Here is a 20,183-nt window from a genome sequence, read left to right as displayed (position 1 = left end):
TTATTTATGTATTTATTTTTTGTTCAGGTTAATCGCTTTGAACAGTTTAACATTAACTATGCCAATGAAAAGCTGCAAGAGTATTTCAACAAGCATATTTTCTCACTGGAACAACTGGAATACAGCAGGTACTGGGAATATGGACTTTTAGTTTATTCTTTTCATCATGATAAGAAAATAGTTGTGTAGTATATAATGCTCTGTTCAAAATTTGCAAAAGCAAAGCTTTTTGCTAGGTAAGTTGTATATAAGCCTTTGTGCATATAAATAGCAGATTTTGGCTGTGGATTTAACTTCTCTTTAACCAGTCTGTAACCCTCTACTCTATGTGGGAGCAAATCTGATGTCCTTCTTCATAGGTACTTCATATATCGACAAGGATTGACAGAAAATCATTTTGGTTGTGAACTGCATTGAACTATGAATGTACTCTGCAGCAGACATCATGCATGAGACTTGTTATTGACCTGTTGGCTAAACATAAGAAATAGTTCACTTTATGTCACAACTTGATGGCCTAATCAGAAAAATATATCCTCAATTGGAGGCCTCACCAAACAAGCTAATCTTGCTATTTCTGGTGGTAAGGCAAATGCAGATGTAGTGTGCAGAGTGCAATTGCCATTTTTTTACTCATATTGCAGCATTTTCCCCAAAATTCCAACATAATTGTGTCCATGATGGGCAGTTGTGTCTGCCACAATTTTGCCAGGTGAGCTTGGGCTGCATTGCATTATTACCATAACTCTGCACCAGAATCATGTCTGTATGTGATTCTTTAGGCACAAGTTTGCTGCGCTTTTTGACTCAAATACACGCAAGTGTTTAGGCACAAGTACTAAAATGAACTTGTCAATATGTGCAACAAGGGCATCTATTTTGGCCAAACTTGCGCTGTAGCCATAAATGAGCCCATGTATAAGTTTATTTTTGGCTTATCAACAATTACTGACTGGCTTTACTAGATTAATGTATAACTTCACTTTCTTACAAGTCAGTAAATAGATGATGGAAAAAAAAACTATATGATAAGGCTGTTTTCAGACACTGTACCATAGAGTTTCTTTTTTGTGGTTGTTGTTATTATTAACATGTATTTATATAGCGCCAACATATTGCGTAGCACTGTTGTTATTTTTATTTGTAGCTTTATAATTACTTTTTGGTTGCATTGACCTCGGCATCCAATTTTTATTTGTATACCACAATGAAGGGTAGACATATTTCGGTATTTCCATTAGTTTTTTTTTTGCCTTTATTTTCAATCAGAGAGCACTATAAAACTATAATTAAAAAAGAAAAGAAAAAAAGACCAAGTTTAACTATGTTTATATTGCACCATCTGCAAAATGTTTAGTTATATTTAATTTATTTTATTACAGAGAAGGACTTGCATGGAATGCTATTGACTGGATAGATAATGGAGAATGTTTGGACTTGATAGAAAAAGTAAGCTATTATCTTATAGACCTACTAGCAAACCAATTGTATTTAAATCCTCAAAATCCCACTAAAGGTTAAAGAAACAAAACAAGTTTATTTCTACTGTATTGCAGTTCAGCTACAGCACTGCTGTTCAACTTTAAGACATGAAGTGCTATTTATTACCAGACCCAATTGTTAGAGGGCTGGCCCACACAAGGTTGGATTCTTCTATGTCACCATGTCCTTTATAAACCTATAATCAGATTTTTTTCTTAAACCATATGTATAGCAGGGACCCCCCATTATTTATTTAAGACCTAAATACCCAGGGGTGGGTATCCCTTTATATGTAAGCACTGTAACCCACTTCCACTATATTCATGCTATAAATATATTATATATAACTAAGGTTTTTATCCTCAACTCTTCTTTCTCTAGTTTGACATAATCCTACAGCAAGTAAATTAAAATTAAATTAAAGTAATTGATGGAAGATTATGAGAGTTTTCCCTTTATTGTTCAGAAGATGCTAGGATGTAAACATTTTCAAAGGTCTTTTAAAATAATGCTATATAAAATTTTTGTTTACACTGTCATGTCAGATTAACCGGTTCTATTCAGCTATTATAGTTTTAGAATTCTTATTTTTGTTACAGAAACTTGGTTTGCTTGCACTCATGAATGAAGAAAGCTACTTTCCTCAAGCTACGGATAAAACACTGTTGGAAAAGCTCCATAAACAGCATGCGGTATGTGATTAGCTTTAGTCTTTATCTTGTAATTATCTGGAGCACTTATATATATATATATATATATATATATATATATATATATATATATATATATATATATATATTCATTTCACTGGGATCGTTGGGATCACCTATATACAATTCAGAGTAAGAGGCAATAGGATGATTTGGCAAATTACTCAGTATACATAACCATGTATTACTGGTAGCGAAGTTGGACATCTTGGTGGGTACATTCAGGCCCAGATTGTGATTCAAATTAGGCGCTGATATTTCAAGTACACAGAGGCCCAAACAACCCCTCCCAGGCCCAATAAATAATGTCTGGGGCATCTTATAACAGCCACTCTGGCATTTGCCAGAATCCACAGATAAATGTAATCTGTTACTAATTCTGTACAAGTACTGTTTCTGTAATAATCTAATGATAATAATAATAATAATAATAATACAATTATTCAATAATCAAACTAAGAGTTATAGAAAGCAGCTTAATACTGAGGAATTGTTTTAGGCTGTTACCAATTTCAAACTGTGTAATAACTCTTGTTTCTTTCTAGAATAATCATTTTTACGTGAAGCCACGTGTTGCTGTTCACAATTTCGGAGTAAAACATTATGCTGGAGAGGTAACTGCTTACAAATTCCAATTTTGTTAATATTAGACATTAAAATATTTTATATTATTAAGTAGTTACTTTGTGAGATTGAAAAAGTACATTAAGTAAAAAAAACTAAATCCAAAGGCAAACAAAATCTTCAAGAGGCCAACCAACATGTCTAGATGAAGATGTAATCATTTATGACACTGGCATGGCAAAATATAGTACCCTGGGCCTAAAACTATAATAACTACAAATGAACATGTTTACTAAAAAGAGATCCAAAGCAACTCCTTCAATGAACCATACTTTGATACCACTCCTGGTGGATTTCTGAAACTGGATTAACTTTATAGCAAAGAAGCCCTTTCGGTGTTAATGGCGAAACCACCAATTGCATTTTATTAGTTGTACTGTATTGTATATGTTAGCAATTTTCTTTATTGACTTAATATATTTGTACACACTGATCATATTTCATCTCATTTGTTAGAATTAAACCCTCAGAATAAAGCATTCTGTGCTCTTTATATTGCGTTATTGTATGAAGACCACCATTGCTAGTTTAATTCATTATCTTATAGTTTTACCATGATGATGGCCTTGAGTTTAACTTCTTCCTTGGTTTGATATTTCAAGACATATCATTGTCTCATTGTAACCTTCAGCTGCATTTGCTGTTTAATACTTTCACATTCTACTTTTTGGAATACCGATACAGCTATGGTTTCCGTTATCCAGAAACCGAACTACAGGAAGGCCATCTCCTATAGACTTTATTTTAATCAAATAATTAAATTAAAAAAATACAGTACCTTGTACATGATCCCAGGTAAGATATAATTAATCCGTATTGAAGGCAGAACAATCCTTTTGGGCTCAATTCATGTTTAGATCTAGATTATAATCTAAATTATGGAAAAGACCACTTATCTGGAAAAACCCCAGGTCCCAAGCATTCTGGATAACAGGTTCCACACCTTTATATCAAACCACTGGCACACATGTGAACCACATTTCCCAGTATTCTCATTCATTTTGAAACATAAGCTTCACATATTTTAATTTTTTATTTTAATTTAAACTATAGTATACTCTCTTCAGTTTTTATTATGTTTGAAATATTTTACATTGTAGTCCTTTGTTTCTGTAAAAAGGTTTTGTATGATGTAAGAGGTACTCTTGAAAAGAACCGAGACACCTTTCGGGATGACCTTCTGAATCTTTTACGTGAAAGCAGGTAGGAACCAAATTAACTGCCCATGCAGAAATAAATGGGATTCTACAAAGCACTGCAAAATATAAATATATTCTTATAGCACTGTTTTTATTGTCTCGCCTATATGTTGGGCATGGTATGAAACCCCTATATTTAGGTATGTTTTGCCTGATTCCATAAGAACATAGAACTGGCATATACAGCACATTAAAAATCTAATAAATGCCATGTTTTTGCCACATATAAACAGAGCTTCTAATATCCCCCTGCTAACTCCCATTGTGTTAAATGGGAATAGCATTAAAATCAGTAAAAGGACACTTGGACTTTTAAGTAAGGTGCCTTTCCCTCTTTAAGATCATGCAGACAATGATTTGGAATGAGTGACTGGAGTAAGTGGATATCTGTGTCAAAACAAACGTAAAACTGAGGCAAAGTAATAATATCTTGCTATTTTTTATGAAGTGATGCAGAATACTTAATGCTGTATTCGTTACAATAGGCTTATAGACCTAAAGCAACCATTTCATATTATTTCCCCCATATTGTTGATCGCCATAATTTTATGAATGCAAAATGTTCACGATCAGAAACACAGATGTTTTTTCAGCATTGATGGCATAGTTATAGACTACTTATTTTGGGCCTTTTCTTTTTACCTTCATTAGGCTTGATTTCATATATGATTTGTTTGAACATGTTTCAAGTCGAAATAATCAAGAAACATTGAAATCTGGAAACAAGCATAAAAAGCCCTCTGTCAGCCTACAGTTTAAGGTAAGTTTTAGTTATGACCAAATAAATGAATATGATTTTTTCATATTTTCAAATTTACACCGGCCCTCAGCCTCAATCGTGAAATTAATAATAATGAGGCCCCCAGCACAGTACGATCAGGAATCCCATAGCAGTAATATTAAGGCACATTAGTGAAATGATCTGCCACTTGGTCTATACTGCTAAGGTGTTAGCAATAGAAACGTACTGGCACGTAGAGACGCGCTGTTTTCGCATACTTCTTTAGGGCTGAAGGTGTCAATAGACGTACTGACGTGCCAGTACAGTAAACTAAAGAAGTATGGCGTCACTACGTGCCTTTACGTGTCTATTGCTAACACCTTCAGCACACAGGCAGCAGTGTAGACCAAGTGGCAGATCATTTCACTAATGTGCCCAAATATTATTTCTACGATTACTCAATTCCTGTAATTTTATGTTAATCGTTCAAAGAATGTCGGGCTGAATAGTCAGCCCCCACACATTTTCACCTCACCAAATCTGGCCCTCATTGCAAAAAGTGTGGGCACCCCTGCTCTACAGATGAAGCCACTTGGATTTGTGAGTTAAATGCGTCATGACTCAGGGGTAATTGAAGAAACTGTGTTATCTTAAGTCATCTTAACTCATTTAATGCATTTAACCTTTTCATTAGCATACCAAAGCTCCATTGTTCACAATGGTGAATGCTTTAATTAGATGGGTTGTTGTGACACAGTTTTCTGTGTTAAATGAGATAAATGGGATATCTGTGTTTAGTTATTCTGTGTCAAACAGACAAACCAAAGTGGCTGCATCTGTATGTAATATATGTATGGTTAGATAAACAAGATTATTTAGTACTTTTTTGTACAGTTGCTATTATATATATATATATATATATATATATATATATATATATATATATATATATATATATATATATGTAAAAGTAATCTGCACTCACCATTCATATGGTCAGTTGCTGGGTGCTAACCAATCAATAATTATTACAGTCCATGAAAGCACTGACAGCAGATGCCATCCAGCGTGAATCACAAGGTTGGTGCATGGTGTATCAACGCGTTCCAGGTGAGCCGTCGTCAGGTTCCAGGTGAGACGAAACGCGTTGATACACCATGCACCAATAAATAACCTTGTGATTCACGCTGGATGGCGTCTGCTGTGAGTGCCTTCGTGGACTGTAATATATATATATATATATATATACTGTATATATATATATATATATATATATATATATATATATATATATATATATATATATATATATATATATATATATATAATACACAAAAGCCATGAATATCTTGTAAATTATATCCTTATAAACAGTGAGTTCTGATGTCATCAGTTATAAACGGAGAGTTCTGATGTCATTTCTGTCACATGACTCACTAAAACTTGTGTTTTTATAATAAATAAAGTACCCCCAGGATATTAGAAGTTACCTCGGAGTTCCATGATCTGTATAAAAACAGGTCATGGTCATGAAACTCCTCGGTAACTTATAATATCCTTATAATTTACAAGAGGGGGTACTTTATTCACTATATATATATATATATATATATATATATATATATATATATATATATATATATATATATATATATATCTAGAGAGAGAGAGAGAGAAGGGGTCCTGTACTTATTGCCTGCAGTTAATGAACCATTACATTAACTTTTGATTACTTTTTAGAATATAGATTGATTTGGTTTACTGAACAAAGAAAACTATGAGATATTTGCCACAAACTGGTTACAAGTAAATGCTACTCAAAAGTTTGGTTGCTATGATTTGTAATACGTTACCAATCTGTCATTAAAATTATGTGCTGCAAACTATGGATGAAGGGGCATGTCCCCGAAACGTTTGCTGGGATCTCACAAATAAAATTTTTTTTGCAGAAGCAGTATGTGGAGTGTGCCTATGTTCTATTTTGTTTTGAGTAATCGCCACCAGAGGGTACTGGTGGCGATATGAAGTTTCTTTTGTACGGTTTTAGATTTTGCATGACATTCATTCTTTTTTTTTCAGAACTCTCTTCATTCCTTAATGGCAACACTGAGCACATCAAATCCGTTTTTTGTTCGTTGCATTAAGCCAAACATACACAAGGTAAGATATCTTTCTGCCTGGTTACTTTTGAATGCAATGAGTTGTGTGTATGGAAGCCACTTCCTGTGTCATAAGGTATTGTATTGTTCTGTGCAAAGGCACAGTTAATCCACCCCTGGATATGGAGGTGTAACCAAAAATTCACCAGGGTAGGTGAATTGGCTTGATAATTTAAATATTTCACAGACTAAACAATGTGAAAGTCAGGTAGATTATGATATAAGCAGAACTATCATTCTCTGGATATTTACAAAATAATTAGGGTTTCCATATATGTTGCCTTGGTACATACACAGTACAATAAGGTTATTGGGTTTGCCTTGAGGGCTGCCCAACTACTTGCATTTGTTGGAAATGGCCTTGATTTTTATAAGATGACCTTATAACCTTATAGTACTCTATAGAGACACTATTGCTATCTGTTCTAGAACAGCTGTGCAATGCTTGTGCCACTGCTGCAATTGAAAGTATTTTAGCACCATCTGCAGGCAGACTGTTATACTGCAAAATGTGTACTCTCACTGTGTTAAGAATCATTGGGCCAGTGCTGTTACTACCACTCACAAGACCCAGACATCAAGGGGGTAATTTACTAAACTCTGAATGCAAAAATCACAAAAAATTCTTGATTTTTTTTTTTTATAAAATCAGACTTTAAAAAATGACGAATTTTTCAGAATTCATTAAACTCTGAGAATGGAAAAGTCAGAATCAGAAAATCCAGCATCTCAGACCTGTCGAGGTTGCATATAAGGGGAGAAGTCCCAATGATTTTTTGATGTGCGCTGGGTTAAAACCCCTGAAAATCTGAGAAAAAATCAGAAAAAAACTTGAAAACTTGCAAATTTTCGGGAAAATGTAATAATAAATAAGCGTAAAAAATCAGAGTGTATTTGATCTGAGTTTTTAGCAGAAAATATTGAGATAAAATGACTTTGTTATATAACGCCCTAAAACTTTTATCTCAGATAAGTGGCATTCTTGAAAATATGCTTTATTGAGTCTTATGATCTCTTCATAAACCAGGAAGCATTACAAATACATTTATAAACTATAGTCTTTCTGTCATTGTGGTGTTATTTGTACAGGGATGTAGAACTGACAGAAGAAATGTACTTTGTACTTAATTTAACTGTACTAGAGTGCTATTCCTTTGGTTTACTTTTAATCTATTTATTAATGACTTGGGTGAGGGCATTGTAAAAAATGCATCTGTGTTTTTAATACAAAACTATGCAGGACAGTTGAATCGATCAGGATTCATTGGTAATTGTGGGGTTATGCATTTGGGATTTTAAAATATACAAGGCACATGCCTTTCAACAGACTAAAAATAATCTTTGATTGAAGGATGTAGGGGTATTGGTGACTGATAAACTTAAAGTTGTTGCAAACAATGTCAGTAAACATCAGCAATGGACTTCAATAAATTGTCATGTATTAGAAAAGGGTGTACATTTATAGGAAGCAAGGTAATTCTTACACTTTACAAAGCACTCGTAATGTCCCATCTAGAGTAATCGAATATGTTCAGCCAAAACCTACCTAGATATGACTATGTACAGTAAGGGGCCCATTCATTAAGTTCGAGTGAAGGAATAGAAGAAAAAATGCTTCGAATTTGAAGTGTTTTTTTGGCTACTTCGACCATCGAATGGGCTACTTCGACCTTCAACTACGACTTCGAATCGAACTAAAAACCATTTGACTATTGAACCATTCGATAGTCGAAGTACTGTCTCTTTAAGAAAAAACTTCGACCCCCTAGTTCGCCACCTAAAAGCTACCAAACTCAATGTTAGCCTATGGGGAAGGTCCCCATAGGCTTGGGTAAGTTTTTTTGGTCGAAGGATAATCCTTCGATCGTTGGATTAAAATCCTTTGAATCATTCGATTCGAAGGATTTAATAGTTCGATCGAACGATTATTCCTTCGATCGTTCGATCGAAGTATTTGCGCAAAATCCTTCGAATTCGATATTCGAAGTCGAAGGATTTTCATTCCCCAGTCGAATATCGAGGGTTAATTAACCCTCGATATTTGACCCTTGATGAATTTGCCCCTAACTGTCGGATGCCTTACTCTCCAGTGTGGCTGTGGCTTACAACTGGTTCTCCACATAACACCACTCCACCTTTAGGAGCTACATTAATAAGTTGGAGGGTTGCTGCCTAAATGTCTAGCATCATAAGGGACTTGAGCCAAAAAAAATAATAAAACTACTGTATTAGGTATAATGAAGAAAATACTTTTAATACAATGTTGATCCACGGACATCACAAGTCTATAATTATATTAAACTGCAATATCTGCATTCCCTGGCACAAACATGCTTCTATAGTATTATAATATTAAAGGGATACTGTCATGGAAAAACATGTTTTTGCCAATACACATCAGTTACTAGTGCTGCTCCAGCAGAATTCTGCACCGAAATCCATTTCTGAAAAGAGCAAACAGATTTTTTTTTATTCAATTTTGAAATCTGACATGAGGCTAGACATTTTTTTCAGTTTCCCAGCTGTCCCAGTCATGTGACTTGTGCCTGCACTTTAGAATGGAATTACTTTCTGGCAGGCTGTTATTTCTCCTACTTAATGTAACTGAATCAGTCTCAGTGGGACTTGGCTTTTACTATTAAGTGCTGTTCTTAGATCTCCAGGGCTGTTATCTTGTGTTAGGGAGCTGCTATCTCTTACCTTCCCATTGTTCTGTTGTTAGGCTGCTGGGGGGGAAAGGGAGAGGGTGATATCACTCCAACTTGCAGTACAGCAGTAAAGAGTGACTGAAGTTTATCAGAGCACAAGTCACATGACTGGAGGCAGCTGGGAAATTGACAATATGTCTAGCCCCATGTCAGATTTCAAAATTGAATATAACAAAATCTGTTTGCTCTTTTGAAAAATGGATTTCAGTGCAGAATTCTGCTGGAGCAGCACTATTAACTTATGCGTTTTGAAAAAAACATGTTTTCCCATGACAGTATCCCTTTAAAGGAGAGCAAAATCCCCAACCCTAGGCTCCCTACCAACTCACTCTCTGTGCCACCCGTTACTATCAAAGTTGCAGACTTTTTGGGTTGAAAATCATTATTTTGCACTGCATCTGTCAGAGTTCACCAGCTGGAGCATGTCCAGTTGCAGATAGGTCCATATAGGCTTCAACTGCATATGTTCCTGCATGCTCATTGTTGGCAAACTGACAGAAGAGCATCCGAAGTAGTACAAGATAATCCCTAGTAGTGATGCATGATTTACATGGAGCCGCAGACACGCATTAATATACAGTAGGGGAGCTTACCCCATCCAAAGTAACAGCCTGAAGAAGGAAGGGTTATACCCCCCTGAAACATTGATACTTTGGTGGAACAGTAAATGGGGTAAGCTCCCCGATTGCATATTAATGCGTGTGTGCTGCTCCGTGTAAATGATGCATATACAATACCCAGTGAGAGTTCCCAGCATTTTGATGCATTCACAATTTCTAGCTGCTAATCACCTTGTTTATCATTGCCCTAAAAATACAGTACACAACTACCTGTGACATCTAACAAACTTAAGCTGTCAATATACACACAGATATATTTGTACGAAAGGATGCTTACAATTTTCAGATCATGTGTATGCTACAAGTAATCACCCCCGCAATTTTCGTACCATCGCGATCGGTCATTTAAGCCGATCAGACAGGTTAGAAAATTTCTGTTGGTTAATGATAATACCTTTGCATGTGTTGTCTGATGATATCCATGAGTGACTGTCACTGGGACTAGGACAAATGTTGTCTGTTAATTAAACAGCTCATCTGATTATTTTTTTCTATTTTAATCTTACCGTTTAAATCTGAATCTTAGCTTTAGATCGTGGCATTAAAATATGCGATCTATATCCGAACGTTCACCGTACAACAAATAAAATCAGAACTTCTATGGCTAGCTTTATACGGTGGTAGATACATTATCAACTTCATAGTGTCATATAATTCATTTTTGTACATGAATAAAGATGAAAATAGGTGTAAAGTATTTTTTTCAGTAATTTAGTAATTCCTACATCGCAAAACATATATTTTTTTTCACCTGTTCCTTTCGTCATCCTCCCACTGGGCTTTGGCTTTTATTCTAAAGAGCTAAGTAGCAAGTCTGACAAAGACATTCCTGGCATGTTTTAATTGTACTGTTTTCATTACTATAGTGTTTTTTTTTCCTGGTGAGTCGTATCTCTCTTTCCTATTGCAGTACAATTTTGTTTGAAGGAAAAATAGCTGTATGGAAGTGAATTTGACTGCATATGAAATGTCTATATGTATTGCCTTTGTGTAGCTTGTGGAGCTCAACAAATGTCATGGCACTGGATCCTCTGTTGATTCTATAAATACACCAGTGCAACCTACTACAGCACTTCTTGTGTGACCAGTGGTGATCTATGTGACATTGTCCTAAGAAACATGGGGTCAGATTTAATTCAGCAACAAAAAGGTATCTCATGGTTTATCATGTGAAAACTCATGGAAGAGATTCAATTTGAGGAGAAAATATTTTTCTCCAAAATTCAATCCAATTTTTCTGACTGAATTGAATCTGGGCCAATGATTGATAAACAATGCATTAGTTGACCTATGCATGAAGAACACTAGGCAGCTTACAGACAAGACTTTTCCCACCAAACCAGCAAATGTTTCTTGCCCTCTGAATACATGTAAAAACATTTGCAAAATATATGTAAACATTATAAAATACACATGAGATACTTGGCTCCCAAATTCATCAGCCTGGATATTATAGGTATAAGTAACCTTTGTTAGGTTAATGGAAAGTTTGTAAAGTGGAACTATGTTCATTATGAACCTCAAGATATGCCTTTCCATTTATTTTTTTAGTATTTTTAGTAATTCATTCATTTTGTCCTATATTAGTGTATTTCTATGCATAGACCTTATATAGAGAGAGAGAGAGAACATATCTCTTCATTAGCCAGATTAATGCCCAGCTAACTGGGTTTCCTTGGTGATGACCTAGAGCAGAAGTACAATAGTCATTACATAAAGGAATCATGCAGGCCCCAGTAAATTAGATCAGCGGCCAGGGTGCACTTGCAATAGGTTGCCCTCCTCGAAACTGCCCATTCTAAAGAAGTTCTAAACTGCAGGGATTCTCCTTAAAATTCAAAATATCTAAAAGCTGAGTCTTTATAGAATGAACCAAGGCTTAATTAACTCCAGATATTGGATATTTTTAACAGCACCAATTATGGTTTTGTACAGAGAACTGCAGTCTTTATCTGGCCTCTAAAGATGCTTATAAGAAACAAAACAAATTTTAATTAGGCAGATAATATGGGCAGAAAATATGTGCAGGGCTTAAAACAGCTCTATGTGAGGTCAAATAGGAAAGTGTGCTAGCAGTGTCATGTGACAACATGCAGAGGAAGTATGAATTGGCTCTTGGGTGGAATAGCCAAGTTACATGATTAAACCCAAAACATGCAAGGACTCCTTTACAAAAACCCTAAGCACAAGTGCTAGAGCACTAAGGGGAGCAATAGTGCATCCTTTAGTGCTCATTCAATAAGCGCATTTGCAAAGTGCAGCTCTGGTGAGTACAAGGCATCCCTGTCCTTACCAACTGCCAAAGGGCAAGCAACAAGTACAGGGCTCCATTGTACCCTACACCTCCTGGCGCAACCTAACTCCTGGCACAGTTAAGGGGTAGGAGGATGGAAACATGCATGCCTCCCTTAGTCTGCCCTCACGAATGCAGTATTGCAACTCAGGCTGAACTGTATTCATAGGAAAAGGCCAGGTCCCTCAGTACCTGGAGGCAAGGCAGGGTGCAAAACATGCTAGCTTGCACCTATTTTTTTGCCTGTGCCCTGCCACCTGTAAAACAGGACTCTGATCTCCTCATGTTATGATTTTTCATATGTAGAAAGCATAACTACACTGACATACATTGTGGGCACCAATTATGGTTTTGTACAGAGAACTGCAGTCTTTATCTGGCCTCTAAAGATGCTTATAAGAAACAAAACAAATTTTAATTAGGCAGATAATATGGGCAGAAAATATGTGCAGGGCTTAAAATGTCAAGCACCCACGAAAAACAGCTCTATGTGAGGTCAAATAGGAAAGTGTGCTAGCAGTGTCATGTGACAACATGCAGAGGAAGTATGAATTGGCTCTTGGGTGGAATAGCCAAGTTACATGATTAAACCCAAAACATGCAAGGACTCCTTTACAAAAACCCCAAGCACAAGTGCTAGAGCACTAAGGGGAGCAATAGTGCATCCTTTAGTGCTCATTCAATAAGCGCATTTGCAAAGTGCAGCTCTGGTGAGTACAAGGCATCCCTGTCCTTACCAACTGCCAAAGGGCAAGCAACAAGTACAGGGCTCCATTGTACCCTACACCTCCTGGCGCAACCTAACTCCTGGCACAGTTAAGGGGTAGGAGGATGGAAACATGCATGCCTCCCTTAGTCTGCCCTCACGAATGCAGTATTGCAACTCAGGCTGAACTGTATTCATAGGAAAAGGCCAGGTCCCTCAGTACCTGGAGGCAAGGCAGGGTGCAAAACATGCTAGCTTGCACCTATTTTTTTGCCTGTGCCCTGCCACCTGTAAAACAGGACTCTGATCTCCTCATGTTATGATTTTTCATATGTAGAAAGCATAACTACACTGACATACATTGTGGGCTGAATCTCTTGAGTGGAAAGTTTGGGCCTCTGCTAATCCAATACATGCAAAATATCAGGTTGTAGGTTGCTTTAGTTTTCCATCCTGGCTGAGTTTGAGCAACAAATATGCTTGCAGGGTGCCCTGAACGGCATTGTGCTAGTTATATAGATGCTAGATGTTTGTTGATGCTAGCCAGTCAGAACCATTGGTCAGTCTCACCTTAAAGGAAAACTATACCCCCGAACAATGTAGGTCTCTATAAAAAGATATTGCATAGAACAGCTCATATGTAAAACCTTGCTTCATGTAAATAAACCATTTTCATAATAATATACTTTTTTAGCAGTATGGTGCCATTGGGTAATCCTAAATAGAAAATTGCCATTTTAAAAAATAAGTGCAGCCCCCTGGGATCGTAGGATTCACAGTGCACAAAAACAAACCAAACAAACCACACTTGTTAGGTCAGATGAGCCAATTAAAAGACATAGTTCTGTCTTTTGCTCCCACATTTCTTTCTGTTACAGTTACAACTACAGAGTTGTAGTATTTCTGGCCAGGTGATCTCTGAGGCAGCACACAGACCATCACAAAATGGTGGTTCAAGGCAAGAGATGTAAAAGGGCAATATTTACTTAAATATATATATACCAGTTTGGTAAGATTCTTTTATATGCTACTTAATATGATATAAAATCTGTTGCTTAAATATTCATTTTTGGGGTAAAGTTTTCCTTTAAACCAAAGTCCCTTCAGCTTTGGTAGCAACGCAGGCTAAACACGCTGGGGATGAAGAATTAATTAATCTGTGCATTTCAATAAATCATAATCTATGTACTATCTATGTACTAAAATCTATGTAATAAAAATTGCAAAATGTAATACAGGTTTAATAACCAATAGCAACCAATAAACCTCTACTGTTGGGGATAGTAGAGGATCTACTGACGGCTGCCCATGTTAGACTAACGGTGAGGACATTACTATTCTATGCAAAAAAAATGCTGGTGATGCACTGGATCTCCCCTGATCCTCCGGTTAGGAGAGAATGGATACAATATGTTAATAACATGCTTCCGTTAATAAAACTCACTTATGAGGCTCGGGGGTGTCCGGGTAAATTTCAGAAGATGTGGGACTTGTGGTGTGATATTCACTTAGGGGCTTCTTTGCATTGATGTACTGAAATTTACTGTACATTTGATTGTATGCTGTGTGTGATATGATGTTATTGTACCTTCTTTTCTTTGACTTTCCCCTCCCTCCTTTTTGCTTTCTGTATCCCTAATTTTTTGAAAATAATAAAAAGGAAACCTGTTGAAAAAAAAAGCAAACATCTTATTGGTTGCTATGGGTTACTGCAGATGTGCAAACTTTCTGTCTTTTATTACACATGGGGGTAATGTAATAAAAGGCGCAATGTTTGCTACTACGTAAGCAATTAATAGCAGCCATTCAGCAAGTAGCAGTTAGTGGTCAGAAGTTTGAAAACAAACATCTCATGATGCTATCTGTTAGTAGACCTGGGCTAACTTTGCACTTATTGCTCATATTCATTAAATGCTGAAAAGGAGCTTGAAATGGTTTACTAGAGGGAAATTGCATAGATTTATAATATAAGATTGTGGGTTAGTACATTTCTGTTATTTTAGCCCCTTGATAAATACTGTATGCCCTACATACAATCCTTTACAAGTGAATAAAAGCTGTGGACACGCTTTTACCCATTGGTACATATTTGCCTAAAAAAGATCATTTGAGAAGGCTTAGCAAGAGTTTTTCAGGCTAATTTTAGGTTGTGTTTTTAATTTACACCTGTACCGCCAGCTTTTTTTTCTGTGCACAAACTTGCTGGGCTGTCCTTCCCCAAGAGTGACTTGCTTTAAACACATAAAGGAATGAATTAAACAAGCTCAGCCAAAAGATATCATATGGGAGACTTGAAATACCAGCCTGCAGAAGAAAGCTCTGCAGGCTTTCAGAAACAAACTGAAGGAGAGAGCTAGGAGAAAGGGAGGTATGTGGGCTTCTTATTAGTCCTTTGTTCATGTCTCAAACAGGAATTATAAGGTAGGAGCCTGTGCAACCTGTACTGAGAATACTGGGAAGTAGAAAAGACTACCTAAAGTCATAACTGGATGTTTTCCATGGGTTCTTAACTTGTGTGGAATGCTGCAATAGGAGAGCAATAATCGCAGTTACTTATATGTGTTTTGTTTGAGATTGAGTCCCTAGTTTAGCACTGAATGTACCAGGAATAAGGAAGCATATGCCCAATAACATATAGCGAAGCCTCTTAATTCTATAGTATAAGTGCTGTCAAACCTTGCAAGCAGCATTTTAACAAGTATCAAATATCGTTTCAGTCCTCCTTCCACTGTGCCGTGAATTATAAATAACTGAAAACTTTCTATGGGGGAGTGACTGAGGTTGTTGCACTAGTTTGATATTCCCTGTAACATTATGCCTGGATGCAGTACTTACTAGATGCTTTTATATAAAACATCTAGAAAACAGTTTTATTAATTACCTGCATTTTGTAAGATTTATTAATAGATTTGAGATAAAATTGAACATTTGACACATAGTAAAATTTTTACCATGCAGGATATTAATCTTTGCCTTTATTTCTCTTGACTGTTCCTAACGATGTTTGAGTGCTTTTGCACATAGGTGTTTGATTGCTGGCATATGCAGTGTATTTTCCTTTTCTTTTCCAGCGGTTTTTGAGCATAATGAAGAAGAATTGTTGCACTAGTCCTGGAGAAGAAATGTAGGCTAGCCATTTATCTAGTTCATTATAGTTAACTCTAAACCATGCACTCTCACTTGCACGCATTTGTGCACGCATTAACAAAATCATTCACATTATCACCTGGATTATCCCTTTAAGTACTAACCAATTTTCTTCCAACTAGCAATTCTACATTAACTTGTAACCTGCAATTGTACAGTAGAATGTGAATTCACAGTGCTCAGACTGTAATTTGAACGCCTTAAGGTGGACATACAGGGAGAGATCCGCTCGTTTGTTGATGTTGACAATATCGGGCTGATCCGATCGTGGGCCCTAGTGCCCAACTATCGGATCCTAATGATGGGTAACGGGCGGTTGAATCGCCCGTTACCCGAACAGATGGACGAACAGATGCGGGCACGATCCGACTGGATTTTTAGCCCGGTCCGATCAGCAACTGCCCGACTTTTGGCCAGATATCGATCGGGGAAGCCCTTTGTAGGGCCCCATACAAGGCCGTTTGTCCTGGCGCCCGGCCGCACAGCCCTAGCGCCTGCCCGAATACCCCTCTCCAGTGCGATTGCACCTGCACCGAAGCGCTGGGGAGCCCAACTCCTCGCCTCGCCACAAATCCAGGCCTGCCAACAAGCTGCTACATCGACCTCTGTATGCACCTCCTGTGTATGCACTCCTTTAGTTTATAATATGTAGTTATATAGATCTTAGTTCCACATACACTTATTGTTGGCTCTGTGCAATTGTTGTGTCCTTTAATATGATAGCTTGCTATATTTATCATGAATGGGGAGGTGGTGTAAATAAGGACTGCACTCCCTTTGCCACATTGCAGACCCCCTGCACCCCTAATATTTACACCACTTTTTGCCCCCAAGCGCCACAGTTTATTTCACCAAAAGACCTTTTTCTACTTTTGTTCATACCCATGGGCCTCCCTTAAAGGAAAACTATACCCCCAAAATGAACACTTAAGCAACACATAGTTCATATCATATTAAGTGGCATATTAAAGAATCTTACCAAACTGGAATATATATTTATGTAAATATGGCCCTTTTACATCTCTTGCCTTGAGCCACCATTTCGTGATGGTCTGTGTGCTGCCTCCGAGATCATCTGACCAGAAATACTTCAACTCTAACTGTAACAGGAAGAAGTGTGGAAGCAAAAGACACAACTCTGTCTGTGTCTGTACAGTGAATCCTACGATCCCAGGGGGCGGTCCTTATTTTTTAAAATGGCAATTTTCTATTTATGATTACACAATGGTACATACTACTAGAAAAGTATATAATTATGAAAATGGTTTATTTACATGAAGCAGGACTTTACATATGAGCTGTTTTATGCAATATCTTTTTATAGAGACCTACTTTGTTTGGGGGTATAGTTTTCCTTTAAGTCCCTGGCTACTTGTACAATTGTTTCCCCTGAACCCTCTTTAGTAATATCTCTCCTACTAAACAAGAAGAAATGTATAAAGGCAGAAATCTTCCTTAATCTTTAACAATAATTGGTAATAATAATTGGTATTATCTCAGTTGCCTAGTCCAGACTCTTAGATAATGCTGCTGATACATAAGATAAGTGTTGCTTAGATACTTTTGATAAAACTGAATGAGAAATTTCAGTTCTGATGTGTCTTTCTCAGTAATAGTTTCCCTAGATTCAATAGAAAGATAAAATAGGATACCTGATTAATGTTCAGACAGTTGAGCTGGATCCTGATTCTGTATATTCTGTTTCAGAGTAAACCTGAAACATGTTTACTCTCTTTCAGTGATGTCCAACTTTATCCTTTAAGTATCATGAATAGTTATTAAACCCATTAATTTGCAAGTTGAATCGTGATGTGATTATGATGTCACCCCAAAAACTACAAAGTTCTTAGACAGAGGACCTAAAAAATGCTTTTTGAAAGGGCGGCTCTGCTCTATTTATAAGCCGAGTTTATCCCTTTACCTTGTACATACTATAGAAACCATAACTTACTATATGCTGTTTGAAACAGGCAGGATTTCAAATCAAACTTCCCTAAAGGTGGATTGTGTTTCCAGTGAGGCTTCAGCTAATTGTATTCCCAGATTCTCTGCTTAGCTTTATTTCAGAAAAAATGTTCAGCTGCCATGTTGTTTTTTTCAAAGAAAAAAATGCATGTACAGAACCTCACATCAAAGCATTTAATTCTTCAAATTTAACACAATATAGCAACAAATATATCAATAAACAGTTTCATAGATAAACAAGTGTTCATGCATAATACACCACATGGCTGTGTCTCCCCCCCCCCCCCGTCTGCATATAGGGTTGCCACCTGGCCGGTGTTTTACTGGCCCGGCCGGTAAAAATTATGGTTGATTCCAATGTTATTAATAGGAAAAAAGGTAAATATATAGGAAGGCCTGTATTTTTTTCCAGAAAAGATGGCAACCCTATCTGCATACCTTATTGTGGTGTTTATACAAATGACCTGTAGATGTCACTGTGCTCAAACATATTGTGCATACTTCCTGTCAGCTTAAAAGTGAAAGCTTACTGTTGTGTAAGGCCTGCATGAGCGTGCTAATAAAGCACTGTTATACTCTACTTATCCTTGGCTACCAAAACATAACAAATGGCGACAAGGATGTCTCATCAGGTACATTACCATTACCTGATGATACTTATGAAATTGCTCTTACTGCTATAAAGAACTTTGTCGTGCCAAGAGTAAATGTGGTTGCTGAAAGATATAAATTCCGCCAACGTGGACAACGTAATGGCGAATCCACAGAACAAATTGTAGCAGCTATGAGAGAGCTGGTTGTTACCTGTGAGTTACCTGTGGGAATCTAACAGATGAAATGCTAAGAGACCAAATAGTGGAAAAAACAAACTCACCTCACATTAGAGAGAGACTGCTAATAGAGTAGGATTTAATCCTTGCAAAGGCTATTACAGTTGCTAGCCAAATTGAAACAGCTGTAGCAGAGGCTAAAACTCTCAGTCAGGGAACTGCTGGGAATGTACAGATTGTGAATCCAGCACTGTGGCCTAATAATGCACAGTCACAGGCAAAATACAGTGCTAAGGAAAGGGATTCACTGCAAAACCGTGCAACAAATACAAATTCTGCTTTTGCTGTGGTTCAACACAACACACTGCAAATCATGTTACATGTCCTGCAAAGGCTATACAGTGCAGTACTGTCAGTGTCAGTACTGTCAGTGTCAGTACTGCTTCTGCTGACAAGGGACACTCCATTAACCTGATGCTTGATACAGGTTCAGCTGTTTCTATACTACCAAAGGATATTTTATTGAAATACTTTGCAAAAGATCCACTTCTTGCACCTGCCCTGAAACTGGTCAGTTACTTAAAGGATCCAATCTCTGTGCTTGGTTCCTTGCCAGTGACTGTACAATTTGAATCAAATACTGCAATATGTGACTTTTACATTGTGAATAAGGGTACTGCTATACTTGGAAGGGATCTCTTTGCTGCATTAAACTTACAATTAGTTGATGGTCTTATTAGTACGGCACCAGTGCCTGCCACACAGCCATTGTCTAAAATTTCACCACAAAGCAACACTTCACTGGGTTGTGCAAAGAACATTTGCACAACCCAGTGCAACCCAGAAAAGTTGAGTTGAGACCAGATGCAAAACCAGTACCATTCACTGATTCAGCATTGGAAAAACGTGCTATTGATATTGTCGGTCCTTTTACAGATGCTCCTATAGACTGCAGATTTGCTATAACCTTGGTGGACTATTACAGTAAATGGCCTGAAATTGCATTTGTTTCTCATATAACATCAGCTACAGTGATAAAATTTCTGTCTACAGTCTTCAGCAGAGAAGGTAATCCAAAT

General features: G+C 36.9%; 1 protein-coding gene across 2 annotated transcripts in view; it reads left to right on the top strand.

Annotated features, from left to right (window-relative positions):
• LOC108719082 (unconventional myosin-X) overlaps positions 1–20,183 on the top strand; it is a 185,172-nt gene that overhangs the window by 119,852 nt on the left and 45,137 nt on the right. For both annotated transcript variants that reach the window (XM_018267695.2, XM_018267699.2), the window contains exons 13-19: positions 28–128; positions 1,383–1,449; positions 2,082–2,174; positions 2,738–2,806; positions 3,937–4,019; positions 4,667–4,775; positions 6,816–6,896. In XM_018267695.2, coding sequence (XP_018123184.1) covers positions 28–128; positions 1,383–1,449; positions 2,082–2,174; positions 2,738–2,806; positions 3,937–4,019; positions 4,667–4,775; positions 6,816–6,896 — 603 coding nt within the window. The remainder of the gene's footprint in view (positions 1–27; positions 129–1,382; positions 1,450–2,081; positions 2,175–2,737; positions 2,807–3,936; positions 4,020–4,666; positions 4,776–6,815; positions 6,897–20,183) is intronic.

Source organism: Xenopus laevis, chromosome 6L (assembly GCF_017654675.1).
Source record: "Xenopus laevis strain J_2021 chromosome 6L, Xenopus_laevis_v10.1, whole genome shotgun sequence".
NCBI lineage: Eukaryota > Metazoa > Chordata > Amphibia > Anura > Pipidae > Xenopus > Xenopus laevis.
This window is presented reverse-complemented; position numbering and strand designations above follow the sequence as displayed.